The 17,505-nt window shown below is 43.9% G+C and overlaps 3 protein-coding genes across 8 annotated transcripts; 1 reads left to right on the forward strand and 2 right to left on the reverse strand.

Moving 5' to 3' along the window:
* Window position 1: 1 nt before the first annotated feature.
* LOC117654156 (tRNA (cytosine(34)-C(5))-methyltransferase) lies at window positions 2-3,312 on the reverse strand. Its single transcript, XM_034400368.1, has 10 exons — window positions 3,141-3,312; window positions 2,787-2,873; window positions 2,332-2,712; window positions 2,019-2,250; window positions 1,666-1,926; window positions 974-1,575; window positions 807-884; window positions 575-728; window positions 329-496; window positions 2-246 (listed from the first exon to the last, which is right to left on the reverse strand). Exons 1-10 carry the CDS (start codon window positions 3,204-3,206, stop codon window positions 89-91), a joined length of 2,187 nt encoding a protein of 728 aa, XP_034256259.1. The 5' UTR covers window positions 3,207-3,312; the 3' UTR covers window positions 2-88.
* Window positions 3,313-3,338: 26 nt separating this feature from the next.
* LOC117654153 (multidrug resistance-associated protein 7) lies at window positions 3,339-10,942 on the forward strand. 2 transcript variants are annotated; one of them, XM_034400360.1, is made up of 26 exons: window positions 3,339-3,483; window positions 3,852-4,033; window positions 4,121-4,380; window positions 4,452-4,722; window positions 4,817-5,108; window positions 5,190-5,483; window positions 5,562-5,688; window positions 5,765-5,970; window positions 6,044-6,169; window positions 6,256-6,404; window positions 6,508-6,627; window positions 6,703-6,855; window positions 6,928-7,045; window positions 7,148-7,380; window positions 7,458-7,647; window positions 7,736-7,843; window positions 7,917-8,147; window positions 8,226-8,413; window positions 8,496-8,628; window positions 8,705-8,915; window positions 9,007-9,176; window positions 9,263-9,488; window positions 9,576-9,767; window positions 9,850-10,093; window positions 10,175-10,314; window positions 10,403-10,942. In XM_034400360.1, exons 2-26 carry the CDS (start codon window positions 3,893-3,895, stop codon window positions 10,515-10,517), a joined length of 4,638 nt encoding a protein of 1,545 aa, XP_034256251.1. In that variant the 5' UTR covers window positions 3,339-3,483; window positions 3,852-3,892; the 3' UTR covers window positions 10,518-10,942. The 2 variants fall into 2 exon arrangements, with proteins under 2 accessions (XP_034256251.1, XP_034256254.1); XM_034400363.1 differs by having other exon boundaries at window positions 3,353-3,422.
* On the reverse strand, window positions 9,195-13,946 carry LOC117654157 (syntaxin-16). 5 transcript variants are annotated; one of them, XM_034400373.1, is made up of 7 exons: window positions 13,724-13,946; window positions 13,180-13,422; window positions 12,924-13,086; window positions 12,679-12,849; window positions 12,448-12,596; window positions 12,247-12,360; window positions 9,195-9,215 (listed from the first exon to the last, which is right to left on the reverse strand). In XM_034400373.1, exons 1-7 carry the CDS (start codon window positions 13,802-13,804, stop codon window positions 9,210-9,212), a joined length of 927 nt encoding a protein of 308 aa, XP_034256264.1. In that variant the 5' UTR covers window positions 13,805-13,946; the 3' UTR covers window positions 9,195-9,209. The 5 variants fall into 5 exon arrangements, with proteins under 5 accessions (XP_034256264.1, XP_034256263.1, XP_034256262.1 ...); XM_034400372.1 differs by lacking the exon at window positions 9,195-9,215 and adding an exon at window positions 10,868-10,978; XM_034400371.1 differs by lacking the exon at window positions 9,195-9,215 and adding an exon at window positions 11,024-11,782.
* Between the last annotated feature and the right edge of the window lie 3,559 nt (window positions 13,947-17,505).

The raw sequence follows: 17,505 nt of genomic DNA on the forward strand, positions 1-17,505 counted from the left end.
ATTCTTCTATGAATAATTTTATTCTTTAATTATAATTTGTAGTCAGTTGAATATCATAAAATAACATTAATTTCAATGATAATGAAGTTTATGATGAAGTTCCATTAAGGTTTGGTTCTTCACTTTTTTCTTCAGATTTCACTGACACAGTAGCTACACTATTATCTGAAGCCTTGTCGTCCTCTTCAACTATCTCATTACCTTCTTCTCTTCCATTATCTGTTCGGTCCTTAAACTTGTTCACTTCTAAAGAGACAAGAAAATAATTGGCCAATGAATTTAATGTAAACAAGAGTGCACCTGATTAAACCAAATGAACAGTACTTACCATATTTTGTTACATCTTCTCCCAACAACCTTAATGTGTGCACACATTCATCCACATTTACATATGCTCGAACACTTTTTGCTCCTTTCCATCCAACCAAAGTTGTTTTGAGCTGCCTGCCAGAGCTAGTCACGCCTTCAAATTCAACAACCATACTGCCATGGTCCTCTGAAATTTTACATCAATATTAGGGCTTGACCTTGTGTGGCAAGTAAAAGAAATTGGAGAAAGAATACTTGAACATACCTATTCTGTTTAAAGCGTCTTGGGTGGCTTGGCTATACTTTTCGATTTCACTTGGACAAGAAGGATCTTGGTGCGACAGTAGAATTATAAGATCTTCCTTGGGAACTTGGACTCTTCGCTTAGGGCCTATAAAGGACTCTATGCACTTTAACCCCTGAGACAAAAACAAAACCTGTTATAAAATGACCAGCTTAGAAAAACAAGTAAAAAGTTGCTACAAGAATTAACATACCTCCTGAGCTAACCGGAAGCAGCATTTCATAGCTTTGTTATCACATCTTGCAAATGCCTTAACGCCCGTGTTAATTATCTGGGTGACAAATTTTAGGAAGGAAACAAAAAGAAATTAGAAACAAGGGAAGAGGATCCACTTACAAGCTCTACACATTATAACCACACCTTCAGTCGATCCTCATTGTTAACAATCAAGTCCTTCAATGCAGGAGAAGTGAAATAAATATTTTTCCTTTTCCCAACAGCACATCTTGTCAAGAATGATGTGCATGACAGCTCAGGTTTCAGATCATAAGTCTCCTGAAGTAGAGGCCACAGTTCTTCAGTTTCTGAAAAGAACACAAATGGATCTTCTTTGTATCCCTGCACCCTTCGCTTTTTCTTGGGGGGTCCTTTTGATCCAGCCTGTGTTTCAGAAGATTGCGGGGTCTCGTCCATGCCTTCTTGTGCTTCCCCAACAGAATCCACTACTTTTGGTTTGGCTTCCGATGGCAAAGGCTTCAGTTTGTGCAGAGCAGCCACAAAGAAACCTCCCGTGTTCTGCATATGTGGCAAAATACGAATACATCTTTCAAGATTGAATTGTAGAGCCTCATCTGGGGAGGGAGGGAACATGGTTGGTCGAACTTGGGTTTGCCATTGTGCAGGAACATCCTCATATCGTTCATAACCAACAAGGTCTTTAGAACAAGGTGTCCATGTTGTCATGCCAGGCTTATACTTCAGCCCTGGTAGGGATGCACTGATATCCACAAGTTCCACACTCCCTGAAAAAATTTTTTTTTGAGGAATTATACTGATGCCAAAGCAATCACGAGAAAAACATCACAAGATTAGAAAACTTAAATACTCATTACCCTCACACTCCTTCAGAATCCTGTGAATCACTGCTTCATTTTCGACTGGATTCAGAGAGCATGTTGAATACACCATACGCCCATCTTCAGCCAGAAGTTCCAAGCCCCTCCGAGCAACACGATACTGGATACCATGCAGATTGTTTCCATTGGCTGCATTCCACTTGGGCCAAATATCAGGATTTTTGCGCAAAGTTCCATCACCAGTGCAAGGGACATCACACAGAATACGATCAAACTTCAATGGGACCAAATTTCCACCTGAGATCAAACCAAATGAAATATGTATTTTGTTACACAAGAGTGATTCTGTACAGACAAATTTGAAAAAGACAAGTTGGTAGTGACTTTACCATCACCAGGTAATTGCATGTTGGGCAGCTGAGAAGCATCGTGATTAGTGATAACGACACAAGGGCTGCACAAGCGCTTGAGTTGGTGAACCAGCATGTAACATCGCATGTTATCCATGTCGTTGGCTAAGACAAAGCCACTTGGTGGTGGGTCCCCAGGTGACTGATCCCCATGAAGCATCTCAATAAGCTGAGCAGTTTTAGAACCAGGAGCAGCACACATGTCCAGTACCTGTATTGAAACCACTACATTTAGAATCCATTTCAACTTGACAATCAATATTATGCCATTTATAAAAAGCTGATGCATTACCTTGTGGTGTGGTTTTACATCCAAAACAAGAGGTGGTATCATGCTTACTGCTTCCTGGCGACTAATGTTGCCAGTACTAGTCTCAGCAATGAGAAAGTTGTGAAGACGGTAATATTCTTCTGAGCGGCGGATGTCTTTCCTAGATATATCCAGCTGCCAACCTAAACTATCAGGATACCAAGGAAGTTGCTTGGGAGGTTTGATGTCTGCACCTGGTTTGACACCAGCCTGAAGCAAATCCTTGAAGAATTGTCCCTCAATCACATCCAGCATAGCACGAGCTTCCATTTTAGAGCCAGTAATACGGAACGACGTTGGCAAGGTGTCTTGGAGGGATGCAATCATTTGGTCCCATTCTTCTTCAGTACATACATTTTGTTTCTGGAATAGAAAAGTAGCACGCATGAACATAGCACAGTGATCCGACCACATTCTTAGTGACCACTAGGTCCCACCTTGTAGTACGTGAAGAAAGCTTCACTCTCACGAAGTGTATCAGCATAATTCATCTTGGCTTTAGCTGGGTCCCACACATCTCTTTGCTGGAACAAAACGTAAACATGTCAGACAAGTGACACGACAGAACTTGGCTTGAACATGTGTGACAGTGCATAAGACCTTCCGTTCAATATCCAAAAATTTCAAATAGAACCAATCACACTTGGGTTGCTTCTAAAATAACGTATCAAAATATAAATTTAATAGATACCTAACTTCTGCTGGCATAGAGCTGGCGGTCCGAATAGGTTAAGCGGCCCATTGCCAGCAGAAATGTTAAGCCAAAGAGCGTTAATAAAAGTCATGCGAACCTTGTGTTTCTGGTTACGCTTTTTCTGAGCGAAGGAATTGGAATTCCGGATGCCGTGACGACCCATGGTGAGAGGTGAACGATGCAAGGCACTGAACAATTACAGCCAACAAGAATACCGCATGGACTGGGACAACACGGTTCCACTTCCACATGCACAAGGGGGAAGGGGAAGGGGGAGAGGGAAGCGGAGAGGAGGGGGGCCAGGGGGCGGTAGGGGTGGAGATGTTGTGCAGTGCTCCTCAGCTGATGTGCCGCATTAGCGAGAAATATTCCTCCCATGGTAAATTACCGAATATTTGCCAGACGACACTTTGTTTGTGCCTCTATTTACAGTTTACTAGGTACGTGCTCAAAATGATGCTGTCGATATTTCTGTACAAATGCAAAATTAGCATGAGTGAATCACCTGGGGGAGGTTAAGTTGTCATTTTGACAGTATTTCTGTGTTCTTTCTTTATTGTAGTTAATAAAGGATGGAGTGTTCTAACATTTCAAGGATTTTTTCCTACTGAGTTGTCAGTGTTGACGCCGTCATCTTTTCATTCAATTAGTGCCTAGTGTTTGTATCTGTATCATGGGGCTGTCACTTTTCACATTCAGCAGGTTCTGTTTAAGGCCTTGAACCACAAGTGTCTATGTTGTGAGTCATAGTCTTCAGCCTGTAATCAATGTTCTAATAAAGTACTGTATGGCCTTGTATGTTCCTCAGGGCGCATGTAACAAATTATTGATGTATATTTATCCGCAACAATGAACCCATCGATAGAGCCTAGCTCAATGAGCTGGGTATTCAAATGGAATTGGGAGGAAATGTGTGGCCCAGATGGGTTAACCATCTGGTCCCCTATTCATCAGGACTTGGGGGTCTGCTTCCAAAAACTATGCCTCCAAGTACGTTCAGTACCATAATGATGAAACTGATTTCTTAAACATTTGCTTATGTATCGGAGCACCCCTTCTCATTTTTTATGATTTCAGGTACCTTTCTTAACTCTTCTTGCTGCCGTATCAGCATTTTACTGTGGAAGACAGGACAGATGGGTTGTTAGAGATCCGAATATGATCAGAGTTATTTTAGTTCGATCAATTATAGCTCTTATTCTAGCCATTGAGCCCATAATAAGAGTGTGCTATAGCATTAAGGATGCCCCAACATCATTGCATCCTGTCGACTATCTTTTGTATGGAGTGGAAAGTTTTGCCTGGCTGGTGCATTTCGGATTTGTCCTGGCTCTGAGGTAAGAGCATTTCAGAACGGATTGAAGATTCTATTTATTGCATGTGATTCATGGCTTTGTACTCATTGCAGACATCGTCTCGGAGTAAGCCCTAGAGGGCCAATCATAGTCTGTGTGTTGTGGACTCTTGTGTTGATGCTCAATATCGTCTCAGTACGCTCCATTGCAAGAATAATTAGAGAAGGAGATCCTGCCCACTCTACCTACACATATTATTATGCTGAAATTATTTCACTATCCATACATTGTCTATATCTCTTAACATTAGTTCCTGGAAGGTGTGGTACTCATGCCGCCTATAATAGAATGATTTATCGTGAACAGCACCCAGGAGCCGTGCAGGTACAGTTAATCATTATTGTCATTGATTGTCTGTTTCTATGGTTTCTATCCAGAAGACTGCTCAATCCATGCAATTGAATTACATGTGTTTCAGAATGATGAAAGACAAGGCCTGCTGAGCTCGCGACATGCCTACAGTGGTTTTAGAGAGGAGGAGGAACCTGGATACTTGGGTGTCGCCATGGAGGACTCAACCTTCTCTTCTCGTTTGTTTTTCCATTGGGTGCGACCTTTAATGGTAAAAGGTGTTGAAGGACAACTTCATAATGTGGACGATCTTTTTGATCTGCCGGAGGATCTCTCCCCCTCCTTCATCCATGCTCAGCTGGAACAGGCTATCGGCCGATCATGTGCTCTTCACTCTGAAAAAGCCAGCATAAGCTCAGGTAAACGTAGTGTTTGAAAACAGGATTCTGGATAAATCAGTTTTTCAATTTTATTTGTATCTTTATTTCCTTATTTTCCAGGCCAGTATGGCAGTATTCAAGGGCCGTCATCATCAGCACAGTGTGCCCCCACCTGTGCCCAGTCAGTTGAAGATGTGCATGTGGTTTCATCCCCACTGTCACTGATGCGAGCATTACATTCCTGTTTCGCATGGGAGTTTTATAGTATTGGCATTTTGAAATTTGTTGGAGACATTGTAGGGTTTGCATCTCCTCTCTTGTTGAAACAGTTGGTAGAGTTCATTGAGACTAAATCTGAAAAGAAGGAAGATGGGTATTTCTATGCCATCGGTCTTTGTCTGGCAGCGCTTATTTGTAAGTGAGATTTATCATCTGTTGCTCTGGTATTCATTTATCCATGTACTAATATTATAAATTTCTTTTATGTTTAAGCTGCTTTATGCAATGCACATTTCAACTTTTTAATGGCGAAGGTTGGAATGAAAATTCGTTCTGCAATTGTCACCCTTGTGTACAGAAAAACACTAACTTTGAGTCCCAAATCCTTTTCATTGTTCAGGTATTTAACTATTTTAGTTATCATTTTTGGAACTAATGCTTGAAAAGACGAACTGTTATCATAACTTCTTTTTCAGCTCTGGTGAGGTTGTGAACTTCATGAGTACAGACACTGACAGAATAGTCAATTCATGTCCCAGTTTTCATGCTTTTTGGAGCATCCCGTTCCAGTTGGCTGTGACATTTTACCTCCTTTACAATGAAGTTGGCTTAGCATTCTTAGCTGGAGTTTGCTTTGCTGTGGTGCTTATTCCAATAAACAAACTAATTGCTATGAAAATTGGTCTGTAATTTTTTTTTATGCATAGTTATAATTGTTATAAGCGACCTTCCATAACTTTTTTTAAAATTTTCAGGTTCTTTAAGCACGAAAATGATGGAGAAGAAGGATAAAAGAGTAGAAATGTGCTCTGAAGTTTTGCAAGGAATACGGACATTGAAAATGCATGTTTGGGAAGAGCATTTCCTTAGCAAGATTCTACGTGAGAATATTAGCCTTTCACTGAATGACAGTTCTTGTTTCCACTTTTCGTACCATCCAAATATTTTTCATTTTTTTTTGTCATAGGTATAAGAGAAAGTGAGCTGTATTATTTGAAGGGAAGAAAATATCTTGATGCCATGTGCGTGTTCTTCTGGGCCACTACTCCAGTAATAATTGCAGTTTTGACCTTTACATGCTACTTTTTCCTTGGAGGACAGCTTACTGCAGCCAGAGTAAGAAAGTCATTCAAATAGATAGTTTCATAAAAGGTTGGGTAATTGCAATAAACATAACATGTTAAGTTTACTAAAAAAATATTTTTGTTCTCAATTTTAGGTGTTTACAACAATTGCTCTGTTAAATATGCTGATTTCACCTTTGAATGCTTTTCCTTGGGTATTAAATGGCCTTGTTGAAGCATGGGTCTCAGTTTCTCGCATACAAAAACTCCTCACAGTGAGTTGTTATTGTCTTTCATGTGCCTTTTCTAGCTCTGTCATCTTAATTCTAATAATATTTTTTCCTGCGTAGCTTTCAGACCTAGATTTACATGAATACTATCATCCACTTCCAATTGACAACGACAATATTGCAGTCATCATTCGAAATGGTAAATTTGAATGGGGAAGTGATGTATCTGAAGAAAAGTTCCAACTGAATGATATAAACTTCACAATACACAAGGTAAAATTTTGTCTTCCCCACGGTGTTGCTCAAATAACTATGACAATTCCCACAACACTTTCTACTTTGTAGGGCCAGATGGTTGGAGTCATCGGAGAAGTTGGAAGTGGCAAATCAACTTTGTTGGCTTCAATGTTAGCTGAGCCGGAAAAGTTGTCAGGTGTGGTGGCAGTAGACAATGCGGATCAAGGTACTTACTGTTTTTTTTTTTTTAATCTAATGTAAATGATGTTCACCTGAGTGACATGAGGTGTGTAATAAATCATTTCTTTGACTTCTATAAATTATTTAGGTGTTGCTTATGTGGCTCAACAAACATGGCTTCAGCGTGGAACTATCCGAGACAACATCTTATTTGGCAAACCATTTGATCAAATACGTTATAAATCAGTGCTTGAAGCCTGTTGTCTGAGAGATGATCTGCTTGTTCTGCCTAATGGAGATCTATATGGAGTAGCTGAAGGAGCCTCTAATCTAAGTGGAGGTCAGAAAGCTAGGATTGCCTTGGCCAGAGCTGTGTATCAGGTAAAATTGAATAGGAAAAAGGTTAGATTCCTAAATGGTATTTTATGACTTGAAAATAAATTAAATTTCTTTTATAGGATAAGTCTATCTATATTTTTGATGATATACTATCATCAGTTGACCCTCCAGTTGCAAATGCTATTTTTAACAAGTGCATCCTCAAGTTTTTGAATGGCCGAACACGTATACTTTGTACCCATTATGCACAATGCCTGAGATATGCTGATGTAGTTTTGAAAATGACAAAGGGGCGTGTCGTGGAAATGGGTAAGTTATGTTTTGGTCATATTTTCCTTTTGTTTATCTCGTACAAACTAATTTATTTAAAACACTACCATGTTAATGTTTGATGCAGGTTCTCCCTCCGATGTTCTCCCTGAGGAAATGGAAAATTTAGCTCTTCTTGATTCTGATACCTTCCAAGACAATGCTAAACCTCTTAAGAAAATTAGTAGAGATGAAGGTTAAAAAAAAAATAGTTCAATTTGACTGCTTATTGGTGTCTCCAACTGACAAGTTATTTTTTCTCCAAACAGATTGTTCAGCAAGGCTGGAGGATGATGTACTCCTGGATGAACATCGCGAAACGGGCACTGTGAGACTTAGAGTGTATGGTGCATACTGGAAGGCTTTCACTCCGCTGCTATCAGTCGCAACATTGCTCTCACTTGTCTTAATGCAAACATCGAGAAATCTTTCGGATCTGTGGATGTCCTATTGGGTTTCGCATAATGGCAGTAGTCCATTTCCTAACATGTCCAACACAGGTATCAGATTAATTGAGAGAAAATTAAAGAAAAGTTTAATTTTTCGTCTCGTTTCAATCTTTATTTTGTTCCTTACAGTTTCTTCCCAGTTTCAAGGCATTGACGAAACCCCTGATCAAAGGACCATTTCCTTCTACCTTACTGTGTATGCAACTATTGCTGGTCTGAACTCCTTTTTCACCTTGCTAAGGGCCTTTCTATTTGCGTATGCTGGCATTCATGCAGCCACAGGTCTCCACAAGCAACTTATGAAAACTATTATGCGGGTTTGTTTTCAATCTTCCTTGTCTTTATTCAGCAAGTGTCATGATAAGTTTTTTTTTTTAACTTGAATCAAAATTTTCCCAGGCAAGAATTTTCTTTTTTGATGTGTCACCTTTGGGACGAATATTGAACCGCTTGTCCTCTGACACTTACACAGTTGATGACTCATTGCCCTTCATCCTCAACATTTTGTTAGCACAACTGTTTGGCTTATTGGGTTAGTCTCTTTGTTTAAGATTTTGGTTTAATTTCATTGGAATTTCTTACTTAACCAATGTACTTTGTTCTTTTAGGTACAATTGTTGTGACAATTTATGGGCTTCCATGGGTGGTCCTTGTGCTGGTTCCTTTGGGTCCTATTTACCACTGGCTTCAGGAGCAGTACCGCCAAACTTCTCGAGAGCTGAAAAGAATATCTAGTGTCACACTTTCACCTGTTTATTCGCATTTTAGTGAATCAATTCTTGGTCTGTCCACAATCCGGGCATTTCGTGCCAGTTACAGGTATTTAAGTTTGGAAATTCTCCATTACGGGCCGTGATAAGTAGTTACAAGACAAGACAGCATGAACCATCTAAATTATCTCTTTTGCCAGGTTTAAGCGATACAATGAAAATCTTCTAGATTGTAATCAGAGGGCTAATTTAGCGACTCAGGCCGCATCTCAATGGCTTGGGCTACGGTTGCAGTTGATGGGAGTTGCAGTAATCTCAGGTGTTGGCTTGATAGCTGTTATTCAACACCAATTTGATGTTGCTGATCCAGGCAAGAAACTTATGGTGTTGTTTTCTGCTGGTTTTACCCCTGAAAAAATATTGAATATCAGAACACAATTATGCTTTTGGTCCTAGGTATTGTTGGCCTGGCTATTGCTTATGCACTTTCTGTCACAAGCATGATGGGAGGTGTTGTTAATGCATTGACTGAAACTGAACGAGAGATGGTTGCTGTGGAAAGAGTTCACCAGTATATTGCTGAAATTCAATGTGAATCACAAAAATCTGCATTGCAGCCAGCTCCCTATGCCTGGCCATCTCAAGGTGTTGTGCAGTTCCAGAATGTTATTTTAAAGTACAGGTTTGTAATCTAAAATAGTTTTGTGCTTCTTGAGTGGTGTTGGGTTTTATTTGTGGAGTCATAGCATTTTTTTCTTTTGTTGAACAGGGAGCATTTATCACCATCCTTGAAACATGTTAGTTTTCATACAAGGCCTTCTGAAAAGATTGGTGTTGTTGGCAGAACAGGAGCTGGCAAGAGTTCGCTCCTTGCCGCACTATTTCGTCTTGTTGAAACGTCAAATGGGTGCATTCTTATTGACTCTGTTGACATCGCAAACTTGAGCCTTAATAGTCTGAGGTTAGTGTGTAGTATTGACTTTTGGTCTAGAGATGCAATTAATTAAGCATTATAAACAACTGTGATTTTTATTTTTTACAAGGTCTCGTCTAGCAGTTATTCCTCAAAATCCATTTTTATTTGCGGGAACTGTGCGAGACAACATAGATCCTCTCAAGCAGTATCACGATCATGAGGTTTATGATGTTTTAAACCGTTGTCATATTGTTGATGTTGTGAGGCGAATGGGAGGCTTAAGTGCTCATGTTGGGTCTGGAGGTTCTTGCTTTTCTGCTGGTCAAAAACAGCTGCTTTGTCTCACAAGGGCCATTTTACAGAATGCCAAGGTAAAACTTATGCATTTTTATTTTTCCCTGTCTTATTACTTTTATAATATAACATTTATATAATCCAGCTACTCATTCCAGGTCCTCTGCATTGATGAAGCAACAGCAAATGTTGATCAGGAAACAGATCGTCTCATTCAAAAAACAATTAGAGCCGCTTTCAGGCAAAGTACTGTTATTACTATAGCCCATCGTATTGACACCATAATGGATTCTGATAGGTGAGCTAAGTATGAATTTATCTTTTACGTGGCAACTGATGAATTGAGAGTCTTGAATTAACATGAATCGTTTTCTTTGTTTTCACAGGGTTCTTGTTATGGCTGGTGGGGAAGTTTTAGAATTTGATAGCCCTGATGTATTGATGGAAGATAGATCTTCTCACTTCTACCACCTTGCAACTCAACTGCAAAACAATTACTAAGTTACTTCACCATTTTGTGATGTAACCATTTCTCTGAGAAGTGTTAGTCATGCCAAAAGGTGATGGTTTGATATGTCACCAAATTAACTTATCTAAAAGAAGAGTGCAGCCAACTGATTATAGAGCTGCCCTTTTGGTTTTAATTTTGTACTTTGGCTGTGAATCATGATACTTTTGTACTTTTATCTCTATGTATTTATTGTATAAGGATCAGTGTATTTTATGATGACATCTCCATAGGGTGGTGCTTTGTATTTCTTAAGTTACTTTTTCCTATTTTCATGTGCAATCTTATTTCATATTCATGTTGCCATTTAATGTAAAATTGTTTAGACTGGTGATGTAACTGGACAATACTGCAAAGTGACTGTTACTTGACTTCTTGAATATTGTTGTGAAGATCAATAAAATCATCAATTATTTTACTCAGATGTATTCCTTGCCAGTTTGCCTCCACCCATCTGTTAGAAAAGAAAAAAGGTACCAAAAATACTAGACAAGCAGTGTTCCTTCGTGTTGTTGGTGTATTTTTAACATACAACAGCAATCAGCCTACAGGAAAAATAGAACAATCTGATGTATTATACTATAGATTCCATGCTCTGCACACCTGACAGAAGGCAAGGAGAAAACAGAACATGACTCAAACAGAAATACTTTCTTAAAATAGTCACACATACTACAACACAGATAAAATATTATTTGGCCACATCAACAAAGTCGCACAGAATAAATTATGATCACAGATGAAAATGTCAAATACAAACAAAAAATAGAACAGGCACATAAGATTCTACTTCAGAATTTCATGAAAATAAAAACAAACAGGCTGTTGTTAATTAAGTAACTTTAAATACTTTTAAAGAGCAGATATGATATCTGCTGCAGATAAACTTTTATAATAACAGTCTTCATGAAGCTCATAAAAATCGGAATTCGCCCATGATAATTTCCACACATTCTTAACCTTTTTGTCGTACAAGAAATCCAAAGTCCCAAGCAGGAAAATTTTGCCATTCTATTTTGCATGAAGTCAATACCCGTGAATTGTTCAAAGGGAAGGGCCCCTTCAATATTTAATATAGATTAAGTGAATCCCAAAACAGAATAAAAAATTAAAATACAACCACATTTTAAAGGAAACCACTGAAATTACCAGCTGATGGAGAAATACATTTGCAATCAGTTCTATGACTAGTAGAAGCTTAGCTATAACAGGTATGCAGAGAAGCCTTGCATGCTGTGGAACAGACTTCTAGGCCTCTCTGGAATGATAAGCACAGGTCACATTTTTCCGCAAAGGGAAACAATTAGTATAATCTTAAGGAACAGAGAGCAACAAATTAATGACTTGCAAAAAGTTGCTCAGGTACACTGAACCTTCTGAAATTTAGCCATATAGGCAGTTTTTCAATGATTGAGGTGTAGGGTCAGGGCGGGGAAAAACTGGACAGGGGAAGAACTGGACACCCCACATTTTACTTCAAATGCCGTATGTACCGGCCTGACAACTGTCGTGTAATAAACCGCTGATGCCACGGAACAACTTTTGATAGTTGTTATTCCTGTGCCTACGGTATTTGAAGTAAAATATGGGGTGTCCAGTTCTTCCCCGCCCTGACCCTAACAAAATATATTAGATGAAATCATGTCAAGGTAATCAAGTTTTGAAAATTATGAGGAGGAAGAGCATCAAAATAATGGCAGCAGCGAGGCAAAGAATACAAACCATTTTACGATTCTTTCTTTGATATGCATCAGCTTTTTGTAACTGTTGATAGCCCTGCCCAACTTGAATTTGGGTTTGTTCCACATTATAATCTATTCTGTCCAATATTGTACCCTGTAAGAAAGATATACATTTTCAGAGAACTTTGGATATACAGGATGCAAAATAGATATTAAGCTTATGAGAATTGTTTCTACCCACCTGATCAGCAACCATATGCGCAAGATCCTTGAATATTGTGTTCAACTCACTAATAGATTGAACAATGTGAGAAACTTCTCTTTCTCTTTCAGCAATCATCTTTGTGTTTTCTTCTTCCATAAGCACCAGCTGAGTCTGAGTCATTTTCCCTAATATTGGGGAAGAAAAAACTTTCAGCAAACAAAATTTATTTCCAGTGAAATTCTTAGACGATAGAAGAGAATATTTTACCTGATGCTGCATTAGAAAACTGTTGATCAATATTATCTAGGCTGCTATCAACCTCCCACCTATCTTCATCCAATCCAAGAAAAGCTGCATTGCTCTGATTTGAAGCAGAACTAGGCACATCCCATGGGTTATCAAAATACTGCCGAGAGCGTTCTTCTCTAGAATTCAACTCTGAAGAAGTAAAACAAACAATATTGAAGAAAATTTCATAAGAGATTAGGTCAATCAAATAGATATTATCTCACTTCTCAAGTAATCTCCCTGTGATGTCTTAAAGTTATTTGACAATTCTTGAAGGGAGTTGACAAGGGCAGCAACAACACTCTTGGCAAGCTGTCTCTCCTTATTTGAGCCATTCAAACCGTCTTGGCGAATTTGCGTAATTAGTTTGTGGCAACTGTTGAACATCTGGTAAAAGATAACAAAAATAAAAATAACAACACAGGTAAAAAGAGGAAAAAGCAAAATTAAAAATTAAAACAATAGAGAGGTGTAACTGACCCTCATTATTTCTTGAGACAAAGCCTCGATCTGAATTTCTTCATTCCTAGTGTCGTCCAAGGTGGGACGCTGTAAGTGTCGGGAGTGCAATGCAGACAGCTGTTTTAGCTTCCCACGTATTCTTGATAAGGCATACTGAGCTTCTTCTAGACCATCTGACCAGGTTGGAGGCAATCGAGAGTCAGCGAGCTCGATGTCAACATCGACAGATCTAGGAACAAGTGCCATACGATCTGAGACGGCCTGGACAGCAAAACAAACCCACATAAGTTGAGACTGGTAGAGAAAAAATTCACAGGGAAAAGGCAGCACCAATATTATTGTAAAATCAGATTCAAATTCGACAACAAGTTTCACTCATCCTCATAAGGGTAGGTACAAGAGTGAGTCTAGGTTGTTAACATGAGCGGGTTTGTGAGACAGTGCATGAATCCTAGACATGATGACAGTGGAAAGCATTTCGAATAGAAATAAGAGCAAATACTTCTATCCTCAAGTGATTTTTCGGACAATAAACCAGTTTTGAATGAACGTATGGTGCTACCTGCTCGGTGTATATATGTCGACTTTGCATGGCATTATTTCGCATCAGTACGAAAACTTCCGTCAGACTCCTCGTAGCCATGATGTCGAAGTCTTACTGTCGAAACAGCCCAAGAATACAAATGACTACTTTTGTTTGGATCAAGCAATTAGTCATGAAAAGGCGATCACTTTTGCCTTCTGCATCTGTCAAAGTAAACAAAAAGTGATCGCCATAGTCGCCATTTTGGATTCCCAAATGGCGGGAATGCCGCTTTGTGGCAAGGCGGTGCTTTTGGCGCCACTCGTTGAACGGTTGGAGCGGGTTGGGGTTGGGAAAGGTCATTCCCCGGTGGCTTCAGCAATGATGTGCTTTCGTTCCGGATCTTGGTCCGGGCTCGCCACTGGATGTAGCCGTCATTTACTGACTGGGTCTCAAGCAAAAATGGCTATCCGGGACACAGTGGTCTGAAAAGTCTGAGGTCGTCCGTCGTCACATCTTGTAAAATCACCTGTCTGCTAAAAAAAATTCCTTAGAATTTTCCATTGGGGATCGCGGTCTCCTGAGCGAACTTTTGACATTTCAGGAAAGTCAAGGGTGCCCATCCGAGAAATGGGCCTGTGGGAATTTGTCGACCCAGTGGCTCCAGTGACTCCAGTGGTTCCAGTGGTCCCAGCGGCCACCAGCATAGCCGCGGTGCTGCATACGCGGAATGAGAGTTACCCTTTTTTCCCGCCGTCATGTTGGCGACACTTTCTCCGTCCCACGCGCAGGCCAGCAGCGGACCCAGCCTTGGAGGCCCAGCGCGCCGCAGGTGCAGATATGATCCTCGGGAGACACCAGGAGACACGCGCCGGCCGCGCCCCGCCCCGCCCCCCCCCACCCCATTCTTCTCGCGGTCCCACCGGTGGCACGTCTCGAATGGCTATGTTGAGACGGTTTGGGTTGGGATAGGTTAATCTAATATTAGGTCAGTTTTATTTAAATTTAATTTAAATGCATAGAGTACCTCTCTCCGGTGTGTGTGCGGAGCAGGCATGCAGATCAGAAGTGAAAACGGATTATTCATGGATTACTCCAAGATGCGCTTTGTGGAGAAAAAAAAAAGCGAGGAACGCTCTGCCGGCGGCGGGAATCGAACCATCGCCCGCCTCCGCCATGATGTATGTAGACACATTCATATTGTCGTGCGTGCCGACTGCTGTTGGCTCCCTCGACGCGCCTATTTGTAGCCACAACGTTGTGACCACGCAAACGACCTGTCTGGGGATGCGACTGACTAAGGTAAGATGGAAATCTTGTTCTTTTTTGCCAAGCATTTTTTTGTTACCATCTGAGGATTTTTGCAAGGACTTTTACCCCATGGTGATCCTAAAAACGGGATTGCAGGTGTTTTGTCCCATTCGCGCCTGCGAGGTAGGCCACCGGCCCGGCCCGCAACACACCGCTGTGGAGACGGTGGCCTACGTCGCGCCTGTGAGGCGACAGATAGGCCACCGTCTCCACAGCGGTGTGCTGCGGTCCGGGCCGGTGGCCTACCTCGCAGGCGCTAACGGCCAGAAGCAAGCGGTGCTCCAGGAGAAGCCAGCTGCCGAAGCAGCGCGATGGAACCGCGCTTGTGTAGCCACAACGTCGGCCACTCACAGGGGAGTCTTACACACGCCGCTTATCTGGCCCGAGTCTTGAGTCGGCGCGGACGGCGGCGCGGACGGCGCTCGCCGGCTCCGTGTTTAGCCATTATTGCGAGGATAGAAAGTGACTAGGATGGGCACCGGGCTCGACGGCTCGGCGTGTCAGACAGTCGGACACGCGTTTGCGGGTTTGCGGGGTGTAGGAATGGGCTCATCCTCCAGTCGGCTGAGCCTCGGCTGGAGCTCCGAAGAGTCGTTTCGCCGCTCTGTCTCTGTCGCACTCGCGCCGAGCGCTCCGCGGCGGTGCGAGAGAGACAGAGCGACGGTTCGGAATCGCCCGGCTGCTGGAGCGGCTGGAGAGTGTGAAGCTGGAGGAATGTGGGTTCAACCGGAAACGCCTGGACGCATAACGCCAGCTGGTGGTCCATTCATTCGTGCGTTCATTCATGTTCAACTCGCACCGTTTGCGAGATATCGACACGAAAAATCTCAATAAATGTAAATTTTGCACGGGCGGACTCGGGCGGGCGGGCTAGCTGGGCCCCCCAGGCTCCTGCAGTCTAGCGGGGTTGGCGACAACCAGAATGCGAGCCGACCCGCGTCTCTCTGGCCGTGATCCGCACCGCGTCCGCGATCGAGGTGCGGCTAAATAAAGGCCTGCTTTTACCTTTTGATGATGGATGCAAAAAGAAACAAAAAACGGCGCATCCTGTCTCACATTCTTCCGGGGACGCCCCTTTCTCCGTCCTGGCCAAGCCAGGCCTGGGCAGGCCCAGCCAGGCCAAGTCTGTGACCGGTCTGATGGGATGGGCACTTCCAAATTTTCCGCACTATTAAGACGAGTTCCCTGATTCGGGCGTGGCGTGGGGCGTGGGGCGTGGGGCGTGGGGCGTGGGGCGGTGTGGGACGGGGCGGGGCGGGGCGGGGCGGGGCGGGGCGGGGCGGGGCGGGGCGGGGCGGGGCACGTGGTGGCCGACGGGGAGTCTGACGGGGCGTCTAGCCGGGGCCTAGATCGGCACGTCCCCGTCGGCCGCGCCTCGCCGCCTCGCCGCCGCGGCCCTTGGAAAGTAGGCCCGGCGGCTGGGAGCAGATTGTCCGGTTTAGCCCATTGATTCGCGGCCCGTGTGGTGTGGACGTCCCGGACCGTCCCGGACCGTCCCCGACGGCGGGGACGCCCGGCGGTCTGGCCGTCGGCAGGCCTGGCTGAGCACACACACGGCCATCACCCCCGCCAGGCACGCCGGCAAGGTGGCCGCCGCCGTCACCCCCACCTGAGTCTGCCGAGCTGAGCCGGGCCGGCCGGGCGGCCGGGCCGGGCGAGCTGGCGGGGAGCCGAGCCGGGCTGGCGGGCTAGCCGCGGTCCGGCGGCGCCGTGCCCGTGCCGGCCGTGGCGGCGTCGCGGCGCCCCCCGTGCTGGCTGCTGGCACTGCCAGCGCTCATTCGGCGTGCGCGCGCGTTGGGTGTCGGTCAGCACCTCGTCGGAGACCGCGTCCGCGGCCCAGCGTCCCACGGGACAGTAGCGAGTGCGTGCGTGCGTGTGTGAGTGTGTGTGTGCTTCGCCTGATTGGGAACCTGCACGACGCCATGCACGGATTGCGCGGCAGAGCGAGTGTAAGTACTTCCGGAGGAAGCGACAAGAAACGCGCTCCGCGGAAGATCGTCCCCGATGCTGCTGTTGCCATTTTCCTGGAAGCGCCCCTCGGAGGGGAATCGAACGCGGGTCCTCCACGTTGAAGAGCGCCTCTACGCCCTCGGCCACTGCAGTCTGCGGGCTGCACCTGCACGTCAGGCGGCGTGGGTGTCGCCGCGTCGGCGGGGACTTCCCTGAGTGTTTGTGGACGCCCCGCGCGGACCCGGACACATGATGAAAGTGAACGGAAGTGCCCCGACCGGCGTGGCGCGGCGTGCTCCACTAACACATCCACATTGCGGGGGGCGTGGCGGCGCGGCCCGTCTCGGCGGCCGGTGCGGCCGGTCCTGATTCATCCTGATTGCACTCCAATGCCCCCGAGACGGTTGTCATGCTGACCGGTCGCGAGGGGCGCTGCCGGCACTGCCCCACAGTGGGCCAGAAGACCGGTGGAGGCGGCCAAAATGAAGACGCGTTTTGAGCTGCAGAGTCGCAAAATGGGACTCGAACCGACCGTCTGAGCCCACCAATGGATTGATCTC

This window comes from Thrips palmi, unplaced genomic scaffold (genome assembly GCF_012932325.1).
Source record: "Thrips palmi isolate BJ-2018 unplaced genomic scaffold, TpBJ-2018v1 HiC_scaffold_10, whole genome shotgun sequence".
In the NCBI taxonomy this organism is placed as follows: Eukaryota; Metazoa; Arthropoda; class Insecta; order Thysanoptera; family Thripidae; genus Thrips; species Thrips palmi.

Excerpts from the sequence above, each read along its gene's own strand:
- LOC117654156 (XM_034400368.1), bottom strand. The coding sequence starts at position 3,206 with ATGGGTCGTCACGGCATCCGGAATTCCAATTCCTTCGCTCAGAAAAAG. Across the intron at positions 2,713-2,786 it reads CTTTCTTCACGTACTACAAG|AAACAAAATGTATGTACTGA; the intron begins GTGGGACCTAGT and ends TTTCTATTCCAG. Across the intron at positions 729-806 it reads GCTTCCGGTTAGCTCAGGAG|GGGTTAAAGTGCATAGAGTC; the intron begins GTATGTTAATTC and ends TTTTTGTCTCAG.
- LOC117654153 (XM_034400360.1), top strand. The coding sequence starts at position 3,893 with ATGAACCCATCGATAGAGCCTAGCTCAATGAGCTGGGTATTCAAATGG. Across the intron at positions 4,034-4,120 it reads TCCAAAAACTATGCCTCCAA|GTACCTTTCTTAACTCTTCT; the intron begins GTACGTTCAGTA and ends TTATGATTTCAG. Across the intron at positions 7,046-7,147 it reads AGTAGACAATGCGGATCAAG|GTGTTGCTTATGTGGCTCAA; the intron begins GTACTTACTGTT and ends TAAATTATTTAG.
- LOC117654157 (XM_034400370.1), bottom strand. The coding sequence starts at position 13,804 with ATGGCTACGAGGAGTCTGACGGAAGTTTTCGTACTGATGCGAAATAAT. Across the intron at positions 12,850-12,923 it reads ACAGGGAGATTACTTGAGAA|AGTTGAATTCTAGAGAAGAA; the intron begins GTGAGATAATAT and ends TTACTTCTTCAG. Across the intron at positions 12,361-12,447 it reads CGCATATGGTTGCTGATCAG|GGTACAATATTGGACAGAAT; the intron begins GTGGGTAGAAAC and ends TCTTTCTTACAG.